The sequence below is a fragment of the Nanorana parkeri genome, unplaced genomic scaffold (genome assembly GCF_000935625.1).
Source record: "Nanorana parkeri isolate BGI_ZX_2015 unplaced genomic scaffold, ASM93562v1 scaffold765, whole genome shotgun sequence".
Classification (NCBI taxonomy): Eukaryota; Metazoa; Chordata; class Amphibia; order Anura; family Dicroglossidae; genus Nanorana; species Nanorana parkeri.
Genome location: NW_017307033.1, coordinates 642699 through 670112, shown reverse-complemented (window position 1 = coordinate 670112; position 27414 = coordinate 642699). Strand labels below are relative to the sequence as shown.

General features: G+C 41.3%; 1 protein-coding gene and 1 long non-coding RNA gene across 2 annotated transcripts in view; both read right to left on the bottom strand.

The window, feature by feature from the left end:
- LOC108793622 overlaps positions 1–3110 on the bottom strand; it is an 11255-nt gene extending 8145 nt beyond the window's left edge. Inside the window, exon 1 of the long non-coding RNA XR_001941652.1 lies at positions 2938–3110. This is a non-coding gene — a long non-coding RNA (uncharacterized LOC108793622). The remainder of the gene's footprint in view (positions 1–2937) is intronic.
- Positions 3111–4176: 1066 nt separating this feature from the next.
- The window catches only part of HDAC4 (histone deacetylase 4), a 126954-nt gene continuing 103716 nt past the window's right edge, over positions 4177–27414 (bottom strand). The window contains exons 18-26 of the mRNA XM_018564627.1: positions 22849–22904; positions 21937–22024; positions 17672–17791; positions 15940–16037; positions 14485–14603; positions 11377–11510; positions 10234–10318; positions 9147–9285; positions 4177–7252 (exon numbers count right to left, since the gene is read on the bottom strand). Coding sequence (XP_018420129.1) covers positions 7213–7252; positions 9147–9285; positions 10234–10318; positions 11377–11510; positions 14485–14603; positions 15940–16037; positions 17672–17791; positions 21937–22024; positions 22849–22904 — 879 coding nt within the window. The 3' untranslated portion in view covers positions 4177–7212. The remainder of the gene's footprint in view (positions 7253–9146; positions 9286–10233; positions 10319–11376; positions 11511–14484; positions 14604–15939; positions 16038–17671; positions 17792–21936; positions 22025–22848; positions 22905–27414) is intronic.

Here is a 27414-nt window from a genome sequence, read left to right as displayed (position 1 = left end):
TATCCCCGTTGCCACAGCCCCTACAAGCGGGGGACAGCAGCGGGGATCCATGGAGTCACAGATCCCTGCCTGGAGCGGCTCCAGGCAGGGATGAGAGGCTCCAGATGCCGCCAACTTTTCCCATTGATTTGATTTTCAACTGCTGCGTTACTCGCGTTTGTAAAAGACCCCCCAAACCATATATTTTCTGAAAGCGCAGGCCCGGTAGAATAAAAAGATGGTGATACTAAATTTGTAGGCCGTGCGATAATTGCGCAAATGTTTCTCAAATTAATATTAAACCGATAAAAATACACAATTCAATTGATAAAACACACTAAAATCAGTATCAGCGCACAAAAAATAATAATTTTCTGACTAAATCTAAAAGATAAAACTGTATTGAGTTAATAAATAACAAATATTTGCAAATTTGAAATTGCGCATTTTTGCGAAAAGGTAAAAAAATTACGGTACGCAAAACTGTAAATAAGCAACTTATGTTAAAAATTTTTTTTGAAAATAGTGGTCATCAGCGGCTTGTGAGCCGCTGATGACAGCTATTAATTTAAAGGGGACAGTCTGCTGAACAGTTCTACTATAAGCTGATGGTCGCTAAAGCAACTATCAGCTTATAGTAGAACTGTAAATGCCAGGTCCGTACGGCATACTGAGCTGGCCAGCTGAAAGCACTTTTGTAGCTCCGTACGTCCTTGGCAGCGAAAGGGTTAAATCAAACTTGCCACTATATAAAGTTATCCTGAGGACAGAAAAGCAGACAACCAGATGTGCCCACCAATACCAGGGTTGCCTAATATCCTATGGCAGAATGCCCTCCTACCCCTGGGTACCTAAAAGCAACAGAGGGGCAAGCATCGCTGCTGGGTTTCCAGTTTCAAAAGGGTGATAAGCTGATATTTGACAACAGATCGCTCTGGATTAGGAGGCTACCAGTGCATTCTAGAAGATAAACTGTGTAGATATTCTCTTATTTAGGTATTTCAACCTTAATGACAATAACCTTACCCAAGTGACAGGTATCCTTTAAATCTTATACTACTGGTCACAAATCTCTGGACTTTTTCTTCTTTCCATCAGTAAATCCAAAACGACTTATGTGTGACTACATGTTGTTCCTGGAGTTTGACTTTAATCCCTGAACCCCTATATAGTCTTAATTAGTCATTTTGAAAAAAAGTACAAAAGAGCCAACAGTAGGTAACATTTGTTTTATTTACATCACAAGAGTAACACGCTGCCATCATGTGGTAGAAAATACTGCACTGCTAAGAAAGTTCAAATCCATCATCCTTGTCACAGAAAATAAAGAAAAATAAAATAAAGACCTAGTCAATCAGTGGAAAAAGTAGATAAAAATGGCAAACAATACAAAATGAAAGAGGAAAAAAAATAAAAAAAGTGTTCAGCTCCTGCAGAGGAACAGAAAAGTGGCAGATAAAGAGCCCGAATCTCTGTAACAATGGGCTGAAACCTGACCAAAGAAAACGCAGGTGAATGTAAAATGTCCCAAAGGATTTATCGTTATAAAACGGTCATGACGGATCTGCTTTAAGGACCCGGTAAACAATGCATCAAATTCTCTAAGTTTATATTCTTACTTTTATATATATATTATGTATATATATCTATATACATGAGAGTCTCACCACCAGAATATGGAAAGTCACACTCCAGACACATGTGTGATCCCTTCTTCCAGTCTGTACTATATGAAGCCGCCTCTTGAGGGCGCAGAATACAAAACGGCTCTCGCTGGAGGTTTTTCTTTTCAATTTTTTTATTTTTTTGCTGTAAAGTTTTCAGGTTTATGTATTTTCTTCCTTCAAAACACAGTGCGTTGGCAGCGTGGGGTGGGCATGTAGACACCCCTGTATAAAAGGCAGCAGTTGCTCTTGCCTGCTATGTGAGGGTCACCTCTGAAGTAAACAGACACTGGTGGCAGCTCTTTACCGTTGAACTTGAAGAGATGAAAACAGGCTATATGTTCAGTGTCTATTATGACAGATAACAAGTGCTAGAGAACTGCAGGGCTGAGGATGCTGGGAATGATCAAATTAATTCCAAATAAGGGGCGCCTGCACCACTTCACCATTATTTCTTGTGGTGACACCAAGCAAAAGGGTTAAAACAAAAAAAAAACAAAAAAAAAAAAAAAAAAAAAAAGGGAAAAAATCTTGAATTACAGCTGAAAAAAAATAAAAAAAAAAAAAAAAAAAAAAAAAAAAAAAAAAAAAAGGTACATAGTCTGTATTTACAGTCTAAAAAAAAAAAGAAAGCGAGAGACTGTCAAGACTACACCCACTCCCATGGCACTCTCCAAAAAAATATTAGAGATATTAAACACAAGATGGCCACTTGTTGATACAATGGGAGAATTTGCTACATGCCTCAGAGTGGAAACACGATAATGCTTACACTGCCTGAAAACGTCATCATCACTGTTGGAAAAATATATACCACAGAGCAGTAGACTACAGGAACAGTGTGAGAACTTCCAGCAATATGGCAGAGAGGACATGCGAAATGGACATGCCTGACTGATTCTCTGAAGGCTGACATAAGGTACACAGTGTTTACACAGGGCTGCAGCTTGCACTACTACAAGCCCCTTTAATAGTGTTCTATTACTAAAATAAAGAATATATCTACACACATCATGGGAGGCTTGAGAATGCAATACTAATTAACTATATTTCTGATTAGGCCCCATTCACACTATTATACAGCAAATGCATTCCATTCTATCCTATTTGCAGGTGACCGCCTTGGTACTTCAGGAGATACCACATGGTACTTCCCCAAATGCATCCCAGATGTTTCATGTATTATACACTGAACATTTAGGGGAATGCACTGTTGCCAGTGGAAAGGGAGAGGATTTAATCAATGCTATTGCCATTTCACCTATGACTAAAATCATAGGAGAACCTTTCTGACTGTGCTTAAAGAATCCTGAGACTTTGTTTGCATATATTGGTAATATCACTATATACCTAAGATTATCTGTGCAAATCTTTTATCTAGTCAGAAGCACAGTTTAAACTGACACAGCAATACTTTTCTCTACTAGAGCAGCATTTTTTAACTTTATGAACCTATTACCTTTCTAATAAAGGGCCAGATTCCCACAAAATGATCATCCCTACTAATACCCCCAAATAGTGTATTTATGTTTTTCAGTCGCTCAAATTTTTAAAGGGCTGTTGTATTTTAAAGCTACAAATCCCCCCCCCAGCCCCTTCCTTCTCTTTAAATTATAAACTATCAGTATACATCTGAATGTAGACCTCACTGCCTGCCCAGGGACCAGCGTGTTTACACTATGCAGTGCTACCATGACTCTGGCACAAGGCACGTACCATCACAGCCATAAAGAACAATGACCACCAATGGTGCTTGATGCAGATGGTTGTCATCCTCTATGGCCAAGCTTCAACATGCACAACGTATCATAAAGCCCTCAGAACACTGCACAAGGTAAACCGTAATGGACACCCTGGGCAGGACTCCGAAGGAGGATGATGAGCCAAAATTTGCTGTATACAATGAGATTGAGTGGGTTAGGGGTTTATCAAAAAAATAAACATGGCTACCCAAAGAATCAGTTTTGGTAAATATGTGAAAATAAAAAACTATAAATTCTTCAGTGGACTTTATTAAGCAGAAGTACCCACTGAAACTATTAAAAGAATCCCATCCCGGGGTACACAAAACACTAGTTGGGAATGTGCATTTGAAGGTGATATTCACAAAACAAGCTGTTCCTCCAAGTCTATCCCTGCCACTACCAGCTCCCTTTACAGCCGACCTTACTAACAACTGCCAACGACTGAGACAGCCTGCAATTAGGATTCAGAGAGTTCTGTACTCTCAAACTGATGTGAATAGCATGTATGGGGTCCAATACTCTTCTCTCGCCTCCTGACATGAACAATCCAGGTCCTTTCCTTTCCAAAAACAACTGTTTTTCACCTGTCCAACACGCAGAAACATCTTCAAGAACCCTAAACACTCCAGTTCCTCTCCACTCCACACATTACAGTTTTTTGCCTTCTACCGAAAAAGGACTTTGTATAGAGAAAAGGAAGAGAAGCTGTTATTTCATGGCATGTAGATCTTCAAACATGGAGATCAGGTAATATATTTTGCTTACATTTTCTGTTTCCTAAAAAAGCACGCACTCTCAGCCTAACATAATACTTTGAGATTGATCCATGTAAAAGAAAAAAAAAAAAGTGTCCTTCACAATATGAGGCTCAGAGGATGAACTGCATATTAGATCCCCTGCCAACATTCTTTCTGCCCAGCACAGCAGCTTGCCCATTTACACAGTATAGGACGAGCTGTGCTTGATTCATGCAACCTCAAAAGTATATAGTAAAATCTAGAAAAATAGATTCATATATATTTTTTAATATATAATTATCTTTATATATATATATTTTTTAAAATTTTCTTTATAGGGAGGTCAATGCCCAGAAATAGGAGTGTGGCCCCTCCCTTGCACACACAAAATGATATACCGTGGAAAACATGGAATGAGTGGGATGGTAGAGTGTGCAGGCTATTTATATATTTAATAAAGAGAAATAATAATTCACACAAGGAATGAAAATTCATAGTGAAAACAGTAATATTCGAAACACATCTGTCCCAACTGTACCTCCATCTTCACCAGAGAAACCATCCTACTTTTCCAATTGCAGCTTAACTGAAGAAACCAAAAGACTCAGCCAATATGGCAAGCTATGTCCCACTTCTCATGCTATAAAGGGTACTTTGACACTATAGTAACCAACATATCATGCTCTGAAAGGTGCCTTATGAATGAAGGTGGACTACCTAGACTTTTTTCAGTTTTGACTTTAGGGTCACAATGATAACTTCTAGAACACTATAAAGTCCAATTTCACTAGAACTTTATACAAAAATTGAAACACTCAGCTGAAAAAACAGGTATCGCAAAATAAAAATGATATGATCATGTATGCACCTTTCAAAGCAGGTCCAGGGCATATACCTGCTGCTATGTGTACATGCCTTAGGAAAGCACTAAACATGCAGTTGCTGATTATTTGCCAAATTACAGACCAAGTCAAGACCCAAAATTCTAAAATTCCAGAATAGAGTGTCAAGAGTACAAATACATGATTAAAGGATGCAAAAAGTCTGCAAATAGATTGAAAGTCGGACTGCAGAAAACTGGGAGCGTGTGATGGGGAGGATGGGACTGCAAAAAACACACACAGTGTGACAGGAAATAAAGAGACCGTTTGGTGCAGTGCGGTGCTGTTTTGTGCAGTCACAGGCTGTAGTGTAGTTACAAAATGACAATGAAAAAAAAATAATATATATACACAGTAAGGGCACAATGTGAGGGTCCCAACACTCAGAGGAAGGGGAAAGAGGGGGGGTTCCACAAACCCCCTGGCTATTACTCCAACACACACCATGTGTTGCCAGTACAGGAAACAACATATGTCAAGGTGCAGCCTGCAGCACAGCCCCTAGAAAAACCACTCAAAATGCAGCCAAATTCAAGCTGCCAGGGAACAAGTAAAACTGCCAAAAGGCAGTAACATGCTGTTCCCTTAACAGTGATGGTGTTCACCCTAGGAATCTGTTAGGCAATGGGTGCGAGTCACATGCTGCTGGAAATTCAGCCACAACTCTCAGCATGGATAATAAGTGCTATATTGAGGTTATATCCAAGACTGAGCGCACCCTGCTCCCTCCATGCAATCCCAGGAGCAAGGCCCACATACAGTACATTATTGGTCTCCTTAAAGTAATTAAAGTCCTATTAACAGCTCTTTCTGATCTGGAAACAAGTGAGGTAAGAGGTACCTGTTACAAAGATACAATCAGAAGAGTCTTTATGGTTGTCCTTTCAATAGTTTAGTTGCAATAAGGACATTGCCGTTGTCACCACCCCCATATAAAGGATACATATAGGAAGTCTCGGTGGGAAGATCAGAGGATATCAAATGGAATCTAAAATAATCCCCTGAAAGACTCTTAGAAAAAAAAAAAATGCTCTTTGAAAAAAAAAAATTAAAAAAATTGTAGTCATCATGAGAAAATATATTACAAAAATATAAACACATGTATAAACTTTAAATCAAAAATAACAAATCAAAAATTGAAATGGGAACTGGAAATGTACTGTTTGCCTGCAATCTGGTTCAATTTTACACAGAATAATAAAAATAAAATAAAAAAAAACCAACAGCCATTTAAAAAAAATGAGCAGGCAGGCCCGGACATGCTTCCTGCACGGTAAGAGGCCATAATCCTCTATCTCCACTTGGTAGAATTCTACCTACAAATTCTCATTTGTGGTTCAAGTTTTGCTTGGAAAGCCCAGGTCATGAGTGGAGGAGACAGTCCATTGATCGTACATATACGACATGCAACTTGGTTTAGAGAAATAAAAAATAAAAAAACGGGGAGAACAAAAAATTAAAAAAGACGACTGTTGCTAGTCATCAACACTCCACTTCACAGCAAGAGAGGACACAAGGGTTTCTGTATTATGACTCCAAACATCTTCTGTTGGTTGTGTTTCAATTTTAAGGCAAGTCCTTCACACTTAAGAAACAATAAAGGAATAAACCATTCAAATGGAAAAAATGTATTCCAACCATGGACAAGGCACAATCCTTCCTCCTGTTTCTCTTGCAGAGTGAAAAGTCTGTCCTAGTAATAACAGGCTTCAGAGGATATCTTCCACCCACTGTATAACTCCCCTGTAAGAGAGAAATGTCCAAGAAACAGGCTAAACCGAGTGGTTTACACAAGTGTCCGTACAGCACGGCCACCCTCCCTTCAGCGCACACAGACTCTTTGTAAATCTGCAGAGTGTTTAAGCACCAAAACGGTTTACGAGGCCCCCAAAAGAGGTCACTTATGATCCTTGTTTTTCTTTGAATTAGTCTCTGTTAAAAACCATGAAAGAAAATAAGATTTTTGGCAAGAGCTGCCAGTGGCTCCTGGTGGAGCAGTGCCTGCTGTAACCAAGAACGGCACAGTATGGCCGCGCAGAGCACAGCGTGCCTCGCTTTGCGGGTCTGTGGATGTCATGTACACATAGTTCTTTACATCCATGTTGCTGCTCGTCTTCCTGGGGACAGAGCACAGGCGGAGAAATTGGAGGGCTCGACCTCCAACAAAGTTATGGAATCAAACAACAGACAATGACCAGTCCCTCTGCTACAGAGGGGGTTCTTCATCCATCGGCTCATCCTCTGTTCTGGAAGAGATGAATAAAAAAAAAAAAAATTACAGTCATTCAATGAAAACTACATAGTATGCATTTAAAGAAGAACTGGAATGGGACAGGATTACAATTCTGAGATTTTCATCCTTCCCCAGCATTGTATGGTATAGAGAACTCACGTCAGCAGGTGATATTGGAGGTGAAACTAAATGCAAATTTCTAAACCGAAACGAAACCGAAATAAAACAAATGTCAGGCCGAAACCGAAAATGTTTTTATTTTAACTTTTTCAAATTTTAAAAAATATTTTATTTTTATTTACTTTTAATAAACTTTTTAATTTTTTTTTAAATATTTTGTTTTTTTTTAACTTTACCTTTAGGGGCTACGGGGTAATATCAAGGATATATATATAGACCCCTGATATTTCCCTTTTCAAATAGAAAAAGAGATTGGGGACACAGAGTCGTCAATCTCTTTTTCTGCAGCCCCAGTTATAAATGAACAGGAATCCTCTGTACTGAGTGTTCCTGTACATTCATAACATGAGAACATAGTATGTTTACTATAACCACAACCATTCATTCATAATTGATATAGCAAGCATACTCTGTCCTCAATTATTTACAAACACTCAGCGATCACTGAGTGTTTGCATTGGCTCGCCTTTCTGACAGCTGTCACAGGAGGCTGGGCGGGGCAGTGCAGGAGGAGAGCTCAGCCTCCTGTGACAGCGCTGGCTGTCTCCGCTCACACCGCTCTCCTCTGATCTGTGACAGGAGGCTCAGCGGTGTGGGAGGAGAGATGCCGGCTGCCCATAGCTCTAGGCCGGCTGTCACAGTTCATCTCCCCCCCCCGCTGGGACACAGAGCAGCGCCCAGCAGGGAGGAGAGAAAAAACGGATACACCACTGTATCGGCCAGAAAATGGCACTTTCGGCATTAGTTTCGGCGGCCGATAAATCGGTGCATCCCTAATTGATATTTAACTTCTAAACCCAATATGGTGGTCACAGCATTGGATAATGTGGGATGATATCTTTCTGCTGTTCTCAGCCATGTAGGCCCTGCAGTCTCTACCTCAATCAAAACCTCTGGGTGATATTAAACTTGTCAAGACAGAAATATGGCAGTTGCCATCTTTGACCTGTCTTGATTGTTGCCAACGCTGAGGCCGTCATCCTCATCTATCTGGCCAAACATGTGAATATCAGGTGTCAGGAGAGCTAGAGAGTACGTATTTGTTTTGGACCACTGACTTACCAAGAGCTTGCCATTTTAAACCTAGCCAGCAGTGCCAACTCCTATTTTTATGGCTTCACAGAAATCCTTTAGGGCCCATTCACAACAGACGCTGTGCGATTAGCAGTGCCCCGGGACACTGCTGAAGCGCTGATTCCAGTGCATCACACTGTGTACACAAGTGATATGTCATTAAGTTCTACGGACACAGTGGAGTGCAAGGCGCTGCGTTGAAGAAAAAGCATGCTTTACTTTTTTCAGTACACACTACCACGTTCCTAACGCAACGCGATGGTGTGAATGGGCACCATCCATGGCAAGGCAAATTGCCTTGACTTGCGTTGGGGCCGCGCTGGAAACAATGGCCAGCGCAACTCCAATGCAGATGGTGTGAATGGACAATTCATGTTTTATTTATCCTAGGGCTTGGAAGTGAAGAAGTGCATCTACACTTGCCAAGAGGGTCTCAAGGTGGAGCTTTTCATTTCTCTATTCCTTTGCTGATCCTCTGCCTGGACAGCTAGAGCAGTAAGGGGAGATTAAAGAACTTCAGGTTGTAGATCTTCTCAGTGTGTCTCTGGAGGCAACACCACACATCCAGTGCTATTATTAATCATGAATAGATTTTTTAATCTCCTAAAACCAGCGAGATACTGGACACAACAATGTAATGTAGTATTGTTCACCTTCTCTCTGGACGGACATCCACAGACAGGGATGCCATCGCTGTCACTGTCTCGGCTTCTTCATTCTCACATTTCTGTGCCTCGACAAGAGAATAGGAGACTGTAGAAGAAACATTATGCAAACATGGCCAGTATTCACCTGCAAAAAACAAGACAACAGCAGATGAGGCATGCTCCTGTGGTAAAGCGCAACACTCTTTACTAGCCCATAATTGGTCTAAAACATGTGCATTCATATATGTACTATCTGTGCGAAATCATTCAACTCATGAACGCAGAGAATCAGGATTCATAAATCGCATGATTGCTCGTGGACAGGGTGAATTAGCATGTACTCATTTGTAGTTTCTACGCATTCACTTTAAACAACTGAAAATCTAACGATCGTACTGAAGCCTACAAGAAGACTAAATTCAAATTCCACTGGCAACACAATGGGTCTAAGGTTTGTATGCTTTCCCTGCATGTGTCTGTTTTCTCTGGGAGGTCCAGTTTCCTCCCAATACATAGGAACATATATTTGAGCTAAAGGACTGATAAGAATATGACCCTGTGTAAAGCAATGGATAATTAACCAAAGGTATGCAAATGTAAACAACATTCTGTCTGCATACAGCTATAGCACCAGCACTGTCTTTTCTCTCTAATAAAAAGAGGCAAAAACAGCATCACTATAGGCTGTCTATCAGATCACAGTAAAGAGAATCAACACAGCGAGTATCTCAGTATCTGCAATCCCAAAAATCAAAAGCATTCCTTATCGCTTATCTTTCAATTGATATGTTCAAAATAAATGCAACTAAAACTCCCCATTTCCCAAACTGTGCAAATGAAGAGCTGTGTTGCCCAAATCAATTAGATTCCCAGATTACTATTAAAGAAATGAGAAATACAGGGCTTGTAACAGACGCCTGGCTATATAAACAAGTGGTTGTTGCGCACAACCCAAAAACAAGGGTAATGCTGAGCAAGATAAATGGTAGAATATAATCCTGCAAAGGGGCAAGACATGCAGACTCAAGCATATTGTAAAGCAAACCATTTTCATTATTGTGAGTTAAGCACTCGACTCAGCTTTAATACCTACTTTGTATCTGAATGACTTTCTCCAAAGAGTTCACCGCATTGCTATTTGGTCTCTGTTGTAGCACAGACTCTGAAATCGGCTCTAACTGTAAGGGAGAAAGCACACAGAAGAAAGTCTGTTAGCACACAACTCAAGAGAAAGCATTGTCTGTGCTTTAAAGTGTAAACCCTAACAATGAACTTCTCTTATATGCTCCCGCTAGGTCTGCCAAATAAACAAATGTAAATGTTTGGTTATATCTGCTCAATGAGCCAAAAATACCTGTTGATAGTGAAAGAAATTTAGCGATGCTTTGTACAATCTGCCCGTGTTATCTCAAGGAGCCCAATAAGCCCTAATGACACAATTTTTTGAGCTGTCAGTCCAGAAATAGCACGTGTGCACAGCTTGTGACATGAATATAGGAGCCAAGTGCATTTCAGGCAGATCAACAGGTATTTTTATATAAAAGCAATAAACTGTGGGAAATGTGCTTCCCACAGTGCCCAGGCAATTTATTTGTCGCTGTACACTGGACGGTGTTCCTACTTTTCCCACAAAGAAATTACTCACTCAGTAATCTAGTTTTAACTAGCTGGTTATATTAAAAACGTTTTCCAATATATAGGCTCTCATTAACACAAACTTTCCTGATACAAGGATGAAATGTGCTAACAAAATAAGCCTTTTCCTGCATATTAAAGCAGTACCTGCTCAAAATATAAAGCGAGAATATCTCGTCAACTTTGAGTACTTCATCACATATCAAAAAGCCCCCAATCATCACCCCTTACCCCCGGGAGGACCCCCACAATGTATGTTTTGCTTTTATTGTAATACTTTTCTCAGAAGTTTTATTCCTCTTCACCTTTTGTCTGGCCCAGGCAATCATGAACAAATAGCGCCATGGTGATGTCCCCTTAGGGCCATTCATTTATAGCAACCAGTCTTCTGGGTTGAATGATGCTGAGTAACATTCAATTTAAAGGACATCTAGTGGCGAAAAAGAACTACAGGGGAAACAGAATGTAAGTACTGCTTTCATATTTTTATAGCTTGCCTGGGGGCCAACTTAAAATTTCCAAAAGATGCCAGTAGGTGGGCTTTAAATAGATGACAGACAGAGAGCTTTTAAAACACTGAAACAATTTGCTTTACTCTTACCTCGTTACCTAGTAGAGCAGATACACAAGATTCAGAAGCATCACAAATTGCTGTCAAGTCATGACCTCCTTCAAGTGCCAGAATAATACGACCTCCAGCCAACCCCATAAGCTGCTTTGTCAGATATCCAAAACCTTAGGAAAATAAAACAAGAGCTCTAAAAGGTTGTCATGGTGAGTAATCTAAATTCTGGGCAAAAATAAAAATCGCAACCAGATTCCTTGTTTTATTTTGAAAAAGAAAACCAAAAAATAAAAACAGCCCCTTTGTCTTTTAATCCACAATGTAATGTAAATCAAGTGAGAACCAGCTAGAATGATGAAATCACAACAGATATTGCACTCCACCTTATAAGCCCTATGGAGCTAGGTTTGTCTAATACACGGCGCATCTATAAATCTAATGCAACATTTTCTGCAGTCCTCGTAAAGCAGTGGTGGTCAACTAAGTTGATATAGGGTGCTTCAAGTGCAGCCCCAGACATTACCAAAGGGTCACACATATTATTCAATAAATGTTTTGCTACACAGTAAGTGATCAGAGGCTGCAGACATGCAACAGGAGATTGTCAGAGATTGCAGATATGCTATAGAGTTATTGGAGACTACAATGTGATTCAGGAGACAGTCAGGCTGTAGACACGTTACATGAGACTGCAAGAGACCACAGCTATTACATCCCCTTTACAAGTCAATGGTTTCATATTTATGCTCCCTACAATGCTCCTGAAAATGACTTATGCTCCACTTGATATTCCTCTCAGCATGATCTATTATATCAGAAAATAAAACATACGAATAGAAAAGGGATGGACAGCACAGGAAAGAAATAAGACAGTGTGAATGAAATAAGCCAAACCATCAAACTACTAGAAGCCAGCCTAAAGAATATGCTTCCTTCACTGGCTTGAAAAGACACCAAAACAGATCACTATGTGCAGCAGCCCCCCGATCACAACATAGTAAGCGCAATGGGTTAGGGTTGGAAAGAATCCAATACATGATCCAGTATTCTCTTTTCTTTCTTTAAAGTAGTATTAAACGCTCAAACATTTTTCAATAATGAATCCAGAAACTGTCCTGTCCTTTTGTGATCTTGTATTGGGAACTTCCAGTCCCAATACAAGATCACAAAAGGACAGGACAGTTTCCAGCATCTGTATCTACTAGCTTGGAGGAGGGAGCAGGGAGGAAGGAGTGGGGAGCAGGGCGGAGGAGAGTGGCTTGCCTTGCTGTGCCTGTGTGTTTGTGGAGACACACACTGCTTACTATCACACACAAGGGTGACTACATAGCACTCTGCTTGAGAAAGTAATCACTCTCAAACAGGAAGCCAGGACATGTAGTCAGGAGATCAGCTGATTCTGCAGGAAACTAAAACTTTCAAACAACAAGTAGCAGCATCCATTGTAAGATATTTCATCAGCATTTGAAATAGTAAAGTCACAAGGATTTTAAGCTATCACTTTAATGTTATACTTCGAATTCTCACCATATGCTCCTAAAAAATGAAGATACATGTGTCTGGTTTCAAGGCCATGTCTGAATATATGCTTCAAAATCACGTAGCAATTTCACACTTCCGCAGAGCAGGCAAAGAACATGGAAATAGGCTTGCATTTAAAGCCTGTAATATGAGAAATACACTAGCTGTCAGTGCTGATCCCACTCTAAAAATGCTAGTTGCCTTGTTGTCAAGCAGATTCTCTACCCTCACTAAGCGGAGTTACAGTGGGATACCAGAGGCGTCGCTGAATTTAATTATATATTCAACAGAAACCTGCATATGGTTAGCTTTTATCACTGCATTTTTTGTGCATGATGTTTTATGGATTAATAAAAAAAATTCCAACAAATAAAAGGTTACAAGTAAAAGACACCCTTAAAAGGGGGGGAAAAAAAAAGAAGGTTTAAAATTAGTGATGTAAGATTGTCACCAGGAAAAGGGGAATTTGGACAATGTAGTCTACTTAAATAAAATGTCTTGTCCACTCTGCTACAGTCAGTAAAATGTTTGAAATGTTATATTTTTAGCTGAAAAATGGATGTTAGTCACTTACAGCCAAACAGCTTATTACCCATTAGTGACCAGTAATGTTGGAACTATTTTGGGCCAAAAGGTTTTTCAATTTTTACTGATTCAGAGGAAGATGTTGAAAAAGTACAGTATGTTTGTGTATATCATTAAAATCTTTGTTGGGGCCTGTGTTAGGGCCCTGTCATGCCATATCCAGTGCATTCCGGCACGGTTCCAGCCCGGAACGCACTTGATCGCATAGATCAACCCAGGCCGCGTTCTGGGGCGGGAGGGGGCATGGCGGTGCCATTCATGTCAATGGCACTGCAGACACGTCCGCACTGCAATCGCCCGCACCGGAACTCGAGGTACAGGTATGCCCTCCATTATGGTGCAGCGCGATTGGAAAAAATTAGTGCATGCAGCATTTTTGTCAGATCGCACTGCATAGGAAAATAGGGCAGCCCTGTGCGGGCAATCGCACTGCAGGCATGGGGTGTGCCTGTGGTGACATTCACATGAATGGGACCCCCATGCCCTCTCCCGCCCTAGAACACGGCCCGGCTTGATCTATGCATCCAGTGCGTTCCAGGCTCGAACCCCACTGGATATGATGTGACAGGGCCCTAAATGGGGAGGGGTTATTTATTTTTATTTCCCCCCCTGTGGACTCAAATCGCTATTGGAACAAATGCTTAGGCTGAAATTTTGGCCGCACTATGTAGAATATCATACCACAGCTAATTTTAGACTGGAGCCAATTAACTTAACAGCATGTCTTTGGACTGTGGGGGAAACTGGAGGGCAGAAGTGCTAACCACTACTGCTGCCTAGTGCTGTACTAGGCTCTACTCTTCAGTATTTCACAGATTGCAACAGTATACAATGCACTGCATATCCACCGCAGGCACCGTAAATTAAATATATGTGCTAGCAAAGAGGGAAAGGAGTTTTTTTGACAGGACATGCAGTTTTGCATGCCACTTTCCCTATTATCAATGTTTGGGGCCCTCTAAGTGGTTAATAACTGCTTTTATGTTATGTAAACTTGCTTTATCATAAACATACACTATGCCAAGTATTTGTACTTACATTTGGCCGATACCTGGTACCCTCCTAGAGGAGAGGCATGTCCTTCCACAGCATCAAACCCTGCAGACACCAAGATAACATCTGGAGAAAATTCACGAGCTATTGGCAACACCACAGTCCTAGGAGGAGCAGAAACAATACATTTATCATGCTAGTACTAATTTAATTAAACATATTTCATTAAATATATCAGAAACCAGAAGTAGAAGGAGACAACAAACTGATAAAAATTTTAAAAAGTTGGGCATCTCTACAGATGTAGGGAAGCAATTCAACAAATGACATACATACTTACCCATATGTGTATTACCTATGGGCATGCAACACCTCAACTGTGAATTAAAATGAACATGCTGTCTGTAGACGCAATATGTGATATCCTAGGTTTTAACCTTATGGCTTATTCACATGGGTGCCAGAATAAAATGTTTTGTACTCATCTGTATTCAGCAGTATAAAAGTCTATGGGCCCATTCACACAACCGTGTCTAACAGCATAAAGCAGCATTCAGCAGTGTAAAAAAAAAAAAGTCGTACCCGGGGGCCATAACTTACAAATTTTTCACACTTGTACGCAATGCAAACATTAATATGCGTACACCATATATGGAACCTATTGGCTACTGCTGCGAAATATTCTGTAGCCGATTACACACTAATGTTGACATGTTGGCCTTGAACGAGTATTTCACACTACAAGGATGGCACATGGCAGAATGTCCTTAGGTGATTAGGAACGGCTAACAGTGGAGGTCATTCTGCATATGCGTTGCCACCACATGACTGTACCTATGTATATGTTACATGCATACAAACAATTTTTATGCATGTTCTTGCTGTCAGCAAGATCCTGAATAAAGTGAATATAGCCTTGTGAATAAGTAAAACACTAAATATATAGCCCTGTACCAAGCTCATTATTTACGCAGAATAGATTCCATTGGTATAGTTGTTTTCAAGGTGCAGGCTCTTGGGCTGTTCTACTTATCCTTTTTTCACTGCTTCATTCTATCGCAAGTATTTATAAGTCTCTTGACACCCCTTAAATGCTCATAACTGCTCCAGAACACCAAATGATAAAAGCAACTCTGTTACTGCATTACAAATTATAAATGTAAACAATACAAAGAAGATTGTTAACACAAACCTCTCCTGCCATCCGTACGACAGATCTCTGTTTTATTAAAGACGAAGCATGCAGAATCTTCAAAATGTGACACTGCTAGATTTGTTAGATTTCTGGTGCCCCAATGCACTCAGTGGTTTCTCCTACAACTCCCCATATCACTACAGGACACAGTGGTGATGTACACGCCAGAGGATTTAACCACTGCATGGTACTAGGAATCCGACACTCTCAGAAGTGTTGGATTCTGAAGATTCCAAGCAGTGGTTTGTCTTCAATAAAATATGCATAAAAATGAAGAAAATAAATCTTGCTACTTTTTATTTTACCTGAATGCAGCCAAGTACTCTGCATCCCCCATAGGCGGGTCCAGTCCTCCAGTAAAAGCCACATTCACATTAAAACCCGCACCAGCACTGCTTCCAATCTGCAAGGGGGCAAAAAAATGAAAAAAAAAAAATTATAACTTGCATGTGCATCTGGTGAATTCTGTTTAAGTACTCCTTGGTGTTTGTACATTTACATAGATGCTCTCTGTGTTAGCAGTGCATTAAAAACATGATTTTGTACTTAAAAATACTTATTCACATCTGTGTTTGGTAGATTGTTTGCCATCACAAATCGTGTGGTGAATTTAAAGTTGAACTATTTTTGCAAACTGAAGAAACAATTTTTGTGAATTTAGGGGTCTGAAATATGACTGACCTAGAAGCTAGTGAAAGACGGAAGCTGCAGCAGTCTTTGAGAACGTGATCTACAAGGGTGATTTTGGACTGTGGTCTTAATGTCACAGAAAAAAACTAGCTTGAGAACAAAATTAATGTTTATAGGCCATAAAGGAGGCCCCTGACTTGTGTCTACCATTTTAAGACCTGTGTGTCTGCGCCAGTCCAGCGCTGGCTCACATAGGTAGCAAAACCTTGAACCATTTGATCTACTATATAAAATCAGACCAGGAAGTACTGGTTGCCTGGTCAGATGTTTTGTTAGTCAGGCCCATTCCAACATGGTCTAAAAAGAGGTCTCAAAAAACCTAAAATGGTGTACAAAGAATGAGTCACCGATTACATCTTTCGGTCAGTGTGTCCCTTAAAGGACTGCAGCTTTTGTGATAGAAATGAAAATTGCTTTATTTAATACAGAAATTCAAGGGTCCGCAGTAGATGGGATAGGCCATTTCTGCGCAAATGACTCTGCAAAGTAGTAACAGAAAATACATTTAGGCAAAACAAGAGTCGTGCAAGGGTTTTTTTTGTGTTTGGTTTTTTTTAATGCCTTGTAGACAAACTCGGTGTAAAAGAAAAAACCTTTTCTTTAAAAATAAATAAATAATAATTTAACTGTGGCAGCGCATGGCAAAGCATTGCGATACCTTGTGTTGTAATTAAATATACGCCTGTATCATTTTATCACAACACAAGCATCAACACAGCGCAAAAACGATTTTTAACATAAGTCGCTTATTTACAGTTTTGCGTTCCTTCATTTTTTTACCTTTTCGCAAAAAGGCACAATTTAACATTTTAAAATCTTTCTTATTTATTAACTCAATACAGTTTTATATTTTAGATTTAGTCCCCAAAAATGTTTTTGTGCACTGATACAATTTTTGTGCTTTATCAACTGAATTGTGTATTTTTATCGGTTTTATGTTAATTTTAGAAACATTTGCGCAATTATCGCAGGGCCTACAAATTTAGTGGCACCATCTTTTTATTCTACCGGGCCTGTGCTTTCAGAAAATATATGGTTTGGGGGGTCTCTTACAAACGCCAGCAACGCAGCAGTAGAAAATCAAAACAATGGGAAAAATTGCAGAAATGGCGTGGCCAGCTGAGGTGCAAAATGTTCTGGAGGGCTTGGCAGCAAAAGGGTTAAATATTACAAAATAGAGTCTATTTATAAATGTTTCACCCCAGATTCACATGTTCCAATTTAACCCTCCCCCACATCCAACGCTTTAAATGGCAAATCAGCCCTCACTTGCAGGATACATGTCCACAACCTATTACATAAATTACTGCTGGAAATTAGAGGAACTTTTATTTATTGAAAAAGTACCTCATCAGGAGCCCCACTTCCTGGGAAGAAGTTTCCATCATCATAGCGATGGACTGATATATAAAGGACAGAAGGATCACTATAGAAAGCCTGCTGGGTACCATTTCCATGATGCACATCCTAGAATAGAAAAGTTGAAAAAAAAGATGCAAGTTATAATGCAAGTCACAATTGTGCATAGCTGATATATGAAAATTGTTGGGCCTGAACTCAAAGCCTAACTCTGGGCTTCATGGTCCACCTGCATGTGACACCCCCTCCCCTCAACCTAAGAGGCTCTCTTGGTCCATATGTTTTTTTAATAGGATTTTTAGTAAAATCCTTATTCTCAAGGTACACTGCATTCTTGAATCACTGAAATCCCGCGATCGTACGAGAATCGTGCAGTGTGTGGAAGGCTTGCGACCGTTTCTACTGTCCGGTCGCACGTCTTCCGTCGAACCAGCATGCTAGAAAACCCGCCGGGAATCGTACGATTCTCGGCGAGTTAGTTGCCTGCTGGTTCGACAACTGCCGAACGGGCCGCGCACACTGCCCGTTTGCAGTCATCGTAACCCCTGCCCCTCATTACAGTCATCGTAAGCCCGCCCCTCAAGGGGGCGGGCTTGCGATGACCGCAAGTACGATCTGCCTGTCCAAGATGGGCAGATCGTACGTTTTTTTAAGTACTTTACAACCATCGCAAGACTAAGGTCTTGCGATGGTTGTAAAGTGTATGGCCACCTTTAGACTCTCAGGTTATACTGACACCTACAGGAGAAATGGAGACTTGCAACAAAAAAGCAGTACAGAGGGCATGAATCGGTATCCCAGAATGGACTCCAAGAAAAGGATTTTTACGGCGAGTACAATTATCCTATCCTATTTTCTTTATCCACCACTGAGGGACACAGGAATTGACTGTTAGCCTCCTGAAGAACCAAAAAACGAAAACTGGGATCAGATCGGGCCTAGGTATCCGCTTGGTACAACATAAGAAACAGAAGACCAGGTGGTATTCTTGCAAACTGGGAAAAGGTGCCAAGAAGTAAATAAAGTTGCATGACTGCCAAAGAACTGTAGATGTCATAGATTGCTCCTTGACAGAAAAGGGTGGAACCCAATCCTTAAGAACATAAAACGGGAAGATGGTCACCTGATACACCAAAAGATGTTGGACAAAGAAGCTGGGCTACCCTTTTGGGGGGCCCATCCAAAATTAATCAGTCCACCTAAAGAAGCAGTAGCTGAGACAGAATCTTACAGTCCAAAAACATCCTGAAATGTCTATTTTTGGTCAACAGGAGCCAGATAGAGGGATGGGCGAATGTTCTGGTTGAAGTGAAAAGCAGAACTACCTTAGGCAAGAAGGAAATCCTGACTGAGGTTTCTCCTGTGGAAGAAGCAATACTGTCCGTGCTGTGTTCAGGAACAGACTTCGGTATTACCAATAAGTCGATTCCAGTGATGATTACTGAAAGATTAGGATCCATCAGAAGCATTGTAATGTACAGAGCCTACGTTGGTTTTAAGGAACAGGAGGTCGTCTAATAGGTTGTCTAACTATCCCACAATGGAGATGCCAAGACAAAGCAACACGGTTAATACTGGGTCAGCACTATTGACATCCAGCATGCATATGTTGGATGCAGCAGCAATAATGTAAATGACCCCCGAGACAGAGATGGGCCTCAACTGAGACAAGAAACTCTTCATAAGTAAAATCCCCATTCACACTAGTTTTGGCAAAATACTAGATAAATAGAATGTGGGAGGTGTAACTCTAACACAATGCATACAGTTCACTGTAATGTCAGTTCCTAACAATCCCGTAGTCCAGATACAGTGGAAACTCCTATATGCCCATCACAAATGAGTGTCAGCTCTAGAGCCAGCTACCTGTGGGACTATGCAGTAACAGGAACTATTTGGAAAGGGGAGGAAGCTTATTTGTCCCTATGCTCATCTGTTGGTTATCAGCTCCTGAGACGCCCATCAAGGTTGTGTATAGATTATGCAGGGTCTGGAGGATAGCCACAGCCTGTAGGTTCCCACAGATCTTGGTCACCACTGCATAGAGTAATAGCTCTTGAAACTAGCAACATGTGTGACCTTTAAAGGAGTCTGAATGTTAACTGTGAGACTAATAAACTAGTGACAGTTTACAGACATCTGTATATCTTTAATGCCAGCCTCCTGCAAGCGATAAGAGCAGTCAGTCCATTGCTGGCTCCTACAGCTTCTGGATCAGTTGGGCACTAAAAAAGTTACACCGAGTATAGAACAAGGAGGCTGTGTACAGTGCCCCCCCCGCCCAGACTCTCTCCCTAGAGTGCAGAGCCACGTGCTAAGGATCCAGTGGGCCCTGTGAATGTGGAGAACTGCAGGCTGTCATGCTTGTGTACAATAGCAGACATGAATAGGATAAGGCTACTTCTTCCTCAGCACCCCTGCTTAATTGAGGGGAACTAGGCTTGTGTTTACGCCTCCTGGCAGGCTGCTTTGGGAGCAGTGCCAAGCTAAACTTACCTGACCTGAATTAGGCTGTATACTGTGTGGGTGTCTCTGGGAGCCAAACGGGTGACATTTACAGTGTCCTGGCTCAAAAGTAAACTGTCAGGTTTGTGCAAGCACACAGGAACCCCATGTAAACTTACACATGCACAAATGCTAGGTAGCTGGGTCACAGTCCCTGCTGAAGACAAAATGTCAGAAAATTTAAAAGTAGCAGCCTTAAGCTTAACGGGGCTCAGAAACCTGAACGGCAGCAACTGGCCATAGATGTAAATAAAGCAGCTACAAATCTGCCTGGGGGGAGGGGGCGACGACGGACGGACAGTAGGCGTTATACTGAAAAACTCCTCCCTCCCTCAACCGTGACGCCACTGAACCCACTACCAGAACAGTGGTGGAACAAAAATAGTAATAGCAGCTGCAGAATGACAAGCAGTGCTCAGCTACTCCACAAGACACACAAAAGAACTCTAGGAGAAAAAAACCCAAAAACCAACATGGTTCCCCCCCACTTGACACTGCAAGAAATAGCACATCTCTGAGGATAAGCAAACAGAGACCAGGACAGGTGAAGCACAGCTCTAACCTGGAATAACATTGTCTGCAAATCCCTAGAATTCTGGCCTGACATGTAGCAAAATCCTGTGAAATTGAATACAGATCTGGTTGTACATACTCACTCGTATGCCATGGCCCTGGTCTCAATGTTAAACATGCATAAAACAAAAAAAAACAAAAAACTGGAAGCCTGCGCCCAGTGGACTGAAAGAAACCTCTAAGAGTTACTATATTTGCCATGACCCTACCAGTACTCATTGGCTGACTGGAGAGACTGCCAGGATTTAAAATATCCAGCTGTTAATACTAGAGAAAGGTAACCTACTAAAGAAAACATGCCCATTCTCCTGTGGACACTAGCAAAAACCTTATGCATGATGATTGTAGGCAGGGCTATCCTGTGCTGGCCAACTGCTCTTTGTTATGTCCATTTCTCTTGTAGTCGATAGAACAACGTGACAGTCTGAGGATTCTAAGAATTTCTGTATCCCTCAATGGATGATAAAAAAAATATATACTTGCCCTTTTCCCATGTGTTCTGTCTGGTCATGTGACGAAAAAGGTCACCAGCACTCAAAAGGTTATAAAAATGAATAAGTCCTTTTTATTGGACCATGGCGTGACACCATGGTCCAATAAAAAGGACTTATTCATTTTTATAACCTTTTGAGTGCTGGTGACCTTTTTCGTCAACTGTTCGTTTTGCACGGTGCCATCCGTGGAGTTACTGCAAGCACCATCCCTGTGTACTGGCCGGGATTGCTGAAAGGTGTGCGGAGAGCACCCTCACCCTACTGCAACTGTCTGGTCATGTGACACGCATGGTCCACGTCATCTCATGATCTGGTCCAGCGGTGAGCAGTTCTCAGGGATACAGATACACACGTGATGGCATAAGCGCTGCTCTCTGCATCACTATACTATCAATGAAGGGCGCAATGGTGATTCTCTCTCCCACCCCCATGGCAGGGCCATGACACCCTGTGTTCCTAGTATATCTTCAGTCTTCCAGGCTAAATGACACAGGGAGCCATTCAACCTGAAAGACTGAAGGCATCTTGTGGCAGAAAAAGAAGTAGTGCAGGGGATAGTTTTGGGATTGATTACCTAAGCTCATTTTTTTATTTTGTTCACTCTCTGTAGGTTCATTTATTGAAAAATAAAATGCCCAGAGTTGGCTTTAACATTGCTTTCCACAAGTAATATCCACATACCCAATCCACTATCAATGTCTTCTCCACGTTAAATCTTTGTTGAAGGAGCTTTGCTGTAACTGCGACAGAGTTGAAGTAACAGAAACCCCTAAAAAGTTAACAGGTGAATAAAACATTAATTTTATTTACTGTTGTAAAGAGCAATACTTCATAGAGTACTTAAAGTGCACCTGAACTCAAGAGTGAAGATTTGCTATGCTACTGGGGAACATCTAAAAATGTTATTTGTGCCTAAGCAGTATCAGAAACATGTACCCTTTACTCTGAATTTTAGTTGAAAAGTAACACTGCACTTCTTGGTGTGTGAGGGTACCTATGCACTCCGGTGCCTACTGCATCATAGCTGTAGGTCTGCAGTAAGATCTAAGGCACAGGCTGCTCAATTGCTAGTCTATTAAGATTTGGTTATGTCACTAGTGTGCTGCTCACCGTTTTCTTTGCTGAAGGAAGGCTGACATGAGGAAGCAAAAATATGCTACCAACATGACTGCCTCCACACAGAGACCTGCAGAAAAAGGCTTGGTAAGTCAGTAAAAGGGGAAAGATAATCTGCAAGGAGACCAGAGGCAATACTAGTGGGTAGTCTTTTGCTCTCTCCCTGCCTTTTTTTATGGGCACAACTTCCAGAGTTTAGTTCCTCAATGCCATTTGCATCTGATCTTGACCCAGTGGTGCAGAGAAGCAAACCATCAAGGACAACATAGCTGAACTGGAGAATTTTTCCAAATCTGCTATGTTGTCCTAGATTGTTCACGTCTCCTGCCTTCTCCAAATTCTTCACCCTTTTGTGATTAACCCTAATAGTCATATAGACACAAACCCCTACAGAGAACAGTGAGATCTGAACTAAACAATATGAACAATCAGAAGAACAACTGCTGAAGTTACAAGTCATATGAGGAAGACACTTACATAGGTGTGCTCTCTTCAGCATGATGACCAGGAGGGCGGACCGCAGCAAAGCCATTCTTTGTAAAGAAAAAAAAAAAAGCACAAAACATTCAACTACAATTCAAATAAGCAGATTGTAAAAAAAAGTGGCTTGTAGAAGACATAGCCATAGCTGACAAATTTATACAAACTGGAATCCAGTCCCTAAATACCAACCGGTAAAGTTCAAATGCTGTATAACTGCAAAATTGCCATTCTGAAGCTTAAATACACAATTTAAACTAATATATTATGCTTGAATGCCCAAATGACTGACTGTTGACTTTAAGCTACATTTTTATTGTTGTGTCTCTAGAGTACATAAGTTGTGCACTAATGTACATGTTGCCAAGATCATATTAGCTATTATACATACTTTAAAAGGGTCAGACACTGCTTTTCGGGTTTCTGCTACATGCTAGAGAATTTAATCACCTGGCAGTTTCACACATCATGAGCACACTGGTATTATTTCTGGCTAGACTTCCTAGGTCTGGACACCTGTCGTGACCATTACAAAGCGGTCTAACTTCTCCTCTTATTTAATATAGAGGATGCAACAGGAGGCTCGGTACACGAGCTCCCTCCGGTCCCCTCTCCTCTGCAAGAATGCGGAAGTGTTGTATAATACATCACTTCCGCATTCTTGTGTCACTCTCCAGCTTCAGAAGCTGGAAAGAAGCTGATGGAGCAGATCTGTGCTTCATCAGCTTCTTTTGGGGGGTCCTATGTGACATTAGGGGTCTTGGAGACCCCTGATGTCTCCATAAAGAGGACCTGTCACATATTTTGGTTTTATTAGCCCCCGTATGTGATAGCAATAAAGTTTAGTGGGAAAAAAAAAAAAAAAAAATTTAAGTCCCCCCCCCCAAAAAAATTTAAAGTTACACATAAAAAAGAAAAAAACAAAAAATGTTTTTAAAGTCCACACCCATACATACACGCATGCATGCAAACATGAGTCGGGGGCGCATACGTGGAAAAAAGACGATTGCGCCCATTACGCCGCACATGTTACATATCGCCGCGAACGTCCGAGTGAGAGCAATAAGTCTAGGGCCATCAATCACTGATAACACTAAACTGATGAGCGGTAAAAGCTTCTAAAGTGTCGCCTATGGCCAATTTTGGGTATGGTAGTCTTCTGCTATTTCGCGGGTGCGCGCAATTTTAAAGCTTGACATGTTTGGTGTCTATTTACGCGACGTGACCCGATCTTTTATATTTTACCAAAAAAATGGTTAATAATAAATGTTTCCTAACAATGTAAAAAATACCTTTTTTTCCCCAAAATTTTCTGTAATGTTTCCTAATTATAATAAAAAATAAAACCCCCAGTGGTGAATAAATACCACCAAAATAAAGCTCTATCTGTCCCTAAAAAATGGTATAAAATTAATTTCAGTACAGCGTTGCATGACGGAATAAACGTCAGTCAAAGTACTGCAGCGCTGGAAGGGGGTCTAAACACCTGGTCTTGAAGTGGTTAAAGGACAGGATGTAATTCAAGTACATATTATAAGGTTATGCAGCTGCCTTCAGGACGCTGGACACTGGTGAACAAAGCTGTAAAGACAGCCTAGTGTAATCCCTCCCAGTCCCATCATGTCTTAGTTGTGTAGCAAGTAAAAGAAGATCACAAGAACATAGGGGAGGGACATTTGTCTCAATATACTCCAAGAAAATAGGATTTTTGTCTTACCTGTAAAATCCTATTGTTGGTGTATATTAAGGGACACAGGAGTATTAAGGTATACTGTGCTGTGCAGCTGCCTCCAGGAGATTGGACAGTAGCAAACAGAACTGTAAGACAGCCCTATACAACTCCAACACCCCCCGTCCCCCATGTATGCCTCAGTTTTGTAGCAATCAGTAGTAGGAGTAGGAGTAGATCATAAGAACACAGGGGGTACATTAGAGGTTACAGATCAGCCCGAAGAACCTTAAGACCAAAGCTGGTATCAAAAAGGAGGCATGACCATTCACCTAGTAAAACCTAGACGAATGTCTAAACAGAAGGTGGCACCCTTGCAAAGCTAAGAAACATATCCCAAATGCTGAAATACCCAGGAATTACTAACTGATCTAATAGAGTGCGCTTTGATAGAGAAGGGTGGAACCTTGTAGGCTTGAATGATGAGCAGTTGAATACACCTGGAAGTAGTGGAACAATAAAGCAGGCTGAACACCACAGGGACCCTAAGGAATAACGGAAGGAAAAAAAAAAAAAGTTTCAGTCCGTCTAAAAGAAGCTGAGCGATAAGCACAAAGAGGACGTTCCTCAATTCAGACAGTTGAAGTAAATCTCCTTGGCATGTTGTGGAGCAGAACATAGAGATAGGATAACAATGTCCTGGTTAAAGGGCAATTCATAGAATTTGGGAAAATGGAATTGTCCCCTCTCTCCAACCCTGTCCCCACCACAGTACTTGCCTTTGGCCAAATGCTCCTTCCCCTCTGCCAGTGCACTACTCCTACTCTGTACACAACTAGAAGCGCATCTCATTGGTCAGGTGACTGCACTGACCAATGAGTGCTCGCCATTTGCAGTAAATTTAAGAAACAGAGTGCAAGCAGTACACCGGCACAGGGGAAGGAGCGTTTGGCCAAAGGTCCATACTGGAGGGGGTAATCCCATTTTAAAAAATTTGCCTGGGGAAGTGGAATAACCCTTTTAGGTGAAAGGGGGAAACCACCTCTGGAAGAAAATAGGCCCCAAGCTTCAGGACTACCTTGTCTCTGTTTAAACACAAGAAAAAGTTCCTTAAAGAGTAAGACTGCCTACACAGAGACAAACTTTGCTGAGGTGATGGCAATGAGAAAGGCAACCTTGCAAGTCAGAGTCGACAGCGGAATATCCACGATAGGCACAAAGAGGGGTTTCTGGAGAACAGACAGAACAAAACTGAGATCCCACAGAGTCACTGAGGAAGGCACAAGTATAACAATGGACTAGAGACCCTATTTGAACGCCTTCACTAAGAAGTGAGAGGCAAGCGGTCTTTGAGAAAGAATTACTAGGTCAAATATTTGACCCTTGATGGTACTCGAGGTCAAATATTGATCCAGACCAAACTTGAGTAAAGACCGTATTGTATCCGGACAATCTGGGGGGGCCCATGAAGAATCTGCTAGGAGTCTTATGAGATTAGAATACCACATCTGCCTGGGCATTTTAGGCACAATGAGAATCACCAGAATATCCTCCCATCTCAATCTAGCAGGGGAAAGTTTTTTTTTGGGGTGTGTACAAATGGACAAGGCTGAATTTCGCATTTCCACCAAGGCCAGAATTGGATCCGCTTCTCTTTGGGCTTCAAAACTTCTGGTTCCTCTCTGGTGGTTAATGTAAGCCACTGCTGTGGCATGAACCAACTGAATACTAAATAGGTGACCGTGCAAATGAGAGGTCCAGGGTTGAAGGAATAAGCATATCGCTTTGAGCTTCAGATTGTTGATCAGGAGACAAGCTTCTACCAGTGACCAAGTACCTTGCACTGAGAAAAGGTTCCAGGACTCCTCCGCAGCCTGACAGGATGGCATTCGTTGTTTGAATCTTCCAGACTAGAGGGAGTAAGGCTTTTCCCAAAATCTATGGATGGACTTGTCACCTACAAGGCCAGGCAAGCCTGGTTTTGGGGTTTATGTGCATGTGATGGTCCAGAAACTAGGCTTTCCGGTTCCACAAAGCCAGAATGTTGAGTTGCCATGGTTTTGAGTGAAAGTGGGCATTTGGAACAGCCTCGATGGAGACCACCATTTGTCCAGACCCCACAAGCAAAAGCAAGGGTTGGTTCTAGTACTGAAGTGCTCGAACATGGAAGTAGAGAGTTTTGAGCTTTTCCTGTGGAATAAAGACACTGGACAGGGAAAAATCCAATAGAAGGCCTAGATACTCCTAGCGATGAGTTGGTTCTAGCGCTGACTTTTGTTCAACATTGACTGATCAAGTTTGTACCAACTGTTCCTTTAGTAGGAGGTCACCCAAATATACCATCCTACTATGAGAATACCCCGAGAGCAATGTAGAGCAAATACAGGGGGGCTAGCATCTTGATGACGCCAATAGACTATAGGTAAGGGCAACAAATTGGTGATACTGAGTGCCCAATGAAAAATGCCAGAAGTGTTGATGCACTGGAAAGGTGGAGAAATGTAAGTAGGCATCTTTGTTGAGCACAGAGGGCAAGAAAGTCCCCCAGATGGAGGGAAGCAATGGCTGACCTGCTATTTTCCATGCAGAATTTTTTTTACACAAAAAGGAAGGTGTGGAGAACCTTTAAGGCCTAGGGTAAGGAAATGTCTCTAACTGGGAAGTGTGAACAATTTTGCATAAAAACCTTAGAATCTGTCATTTAAAGGACAATAGCTATGATCCATAGACAGAGGAGCTGTGAGAAGGTCCGCAAGTCTTTGAGGGGACGTTGGAAGGCTTGACAACATAGGCAGAGCGGAGGCAGAGCTTGAAATTCAAGCTTGTAATACCTGTAAACCACGTTCTAGTTAAAAACATCAGAAAATATGTAATGGGACCAGGTGGCTGCAAAG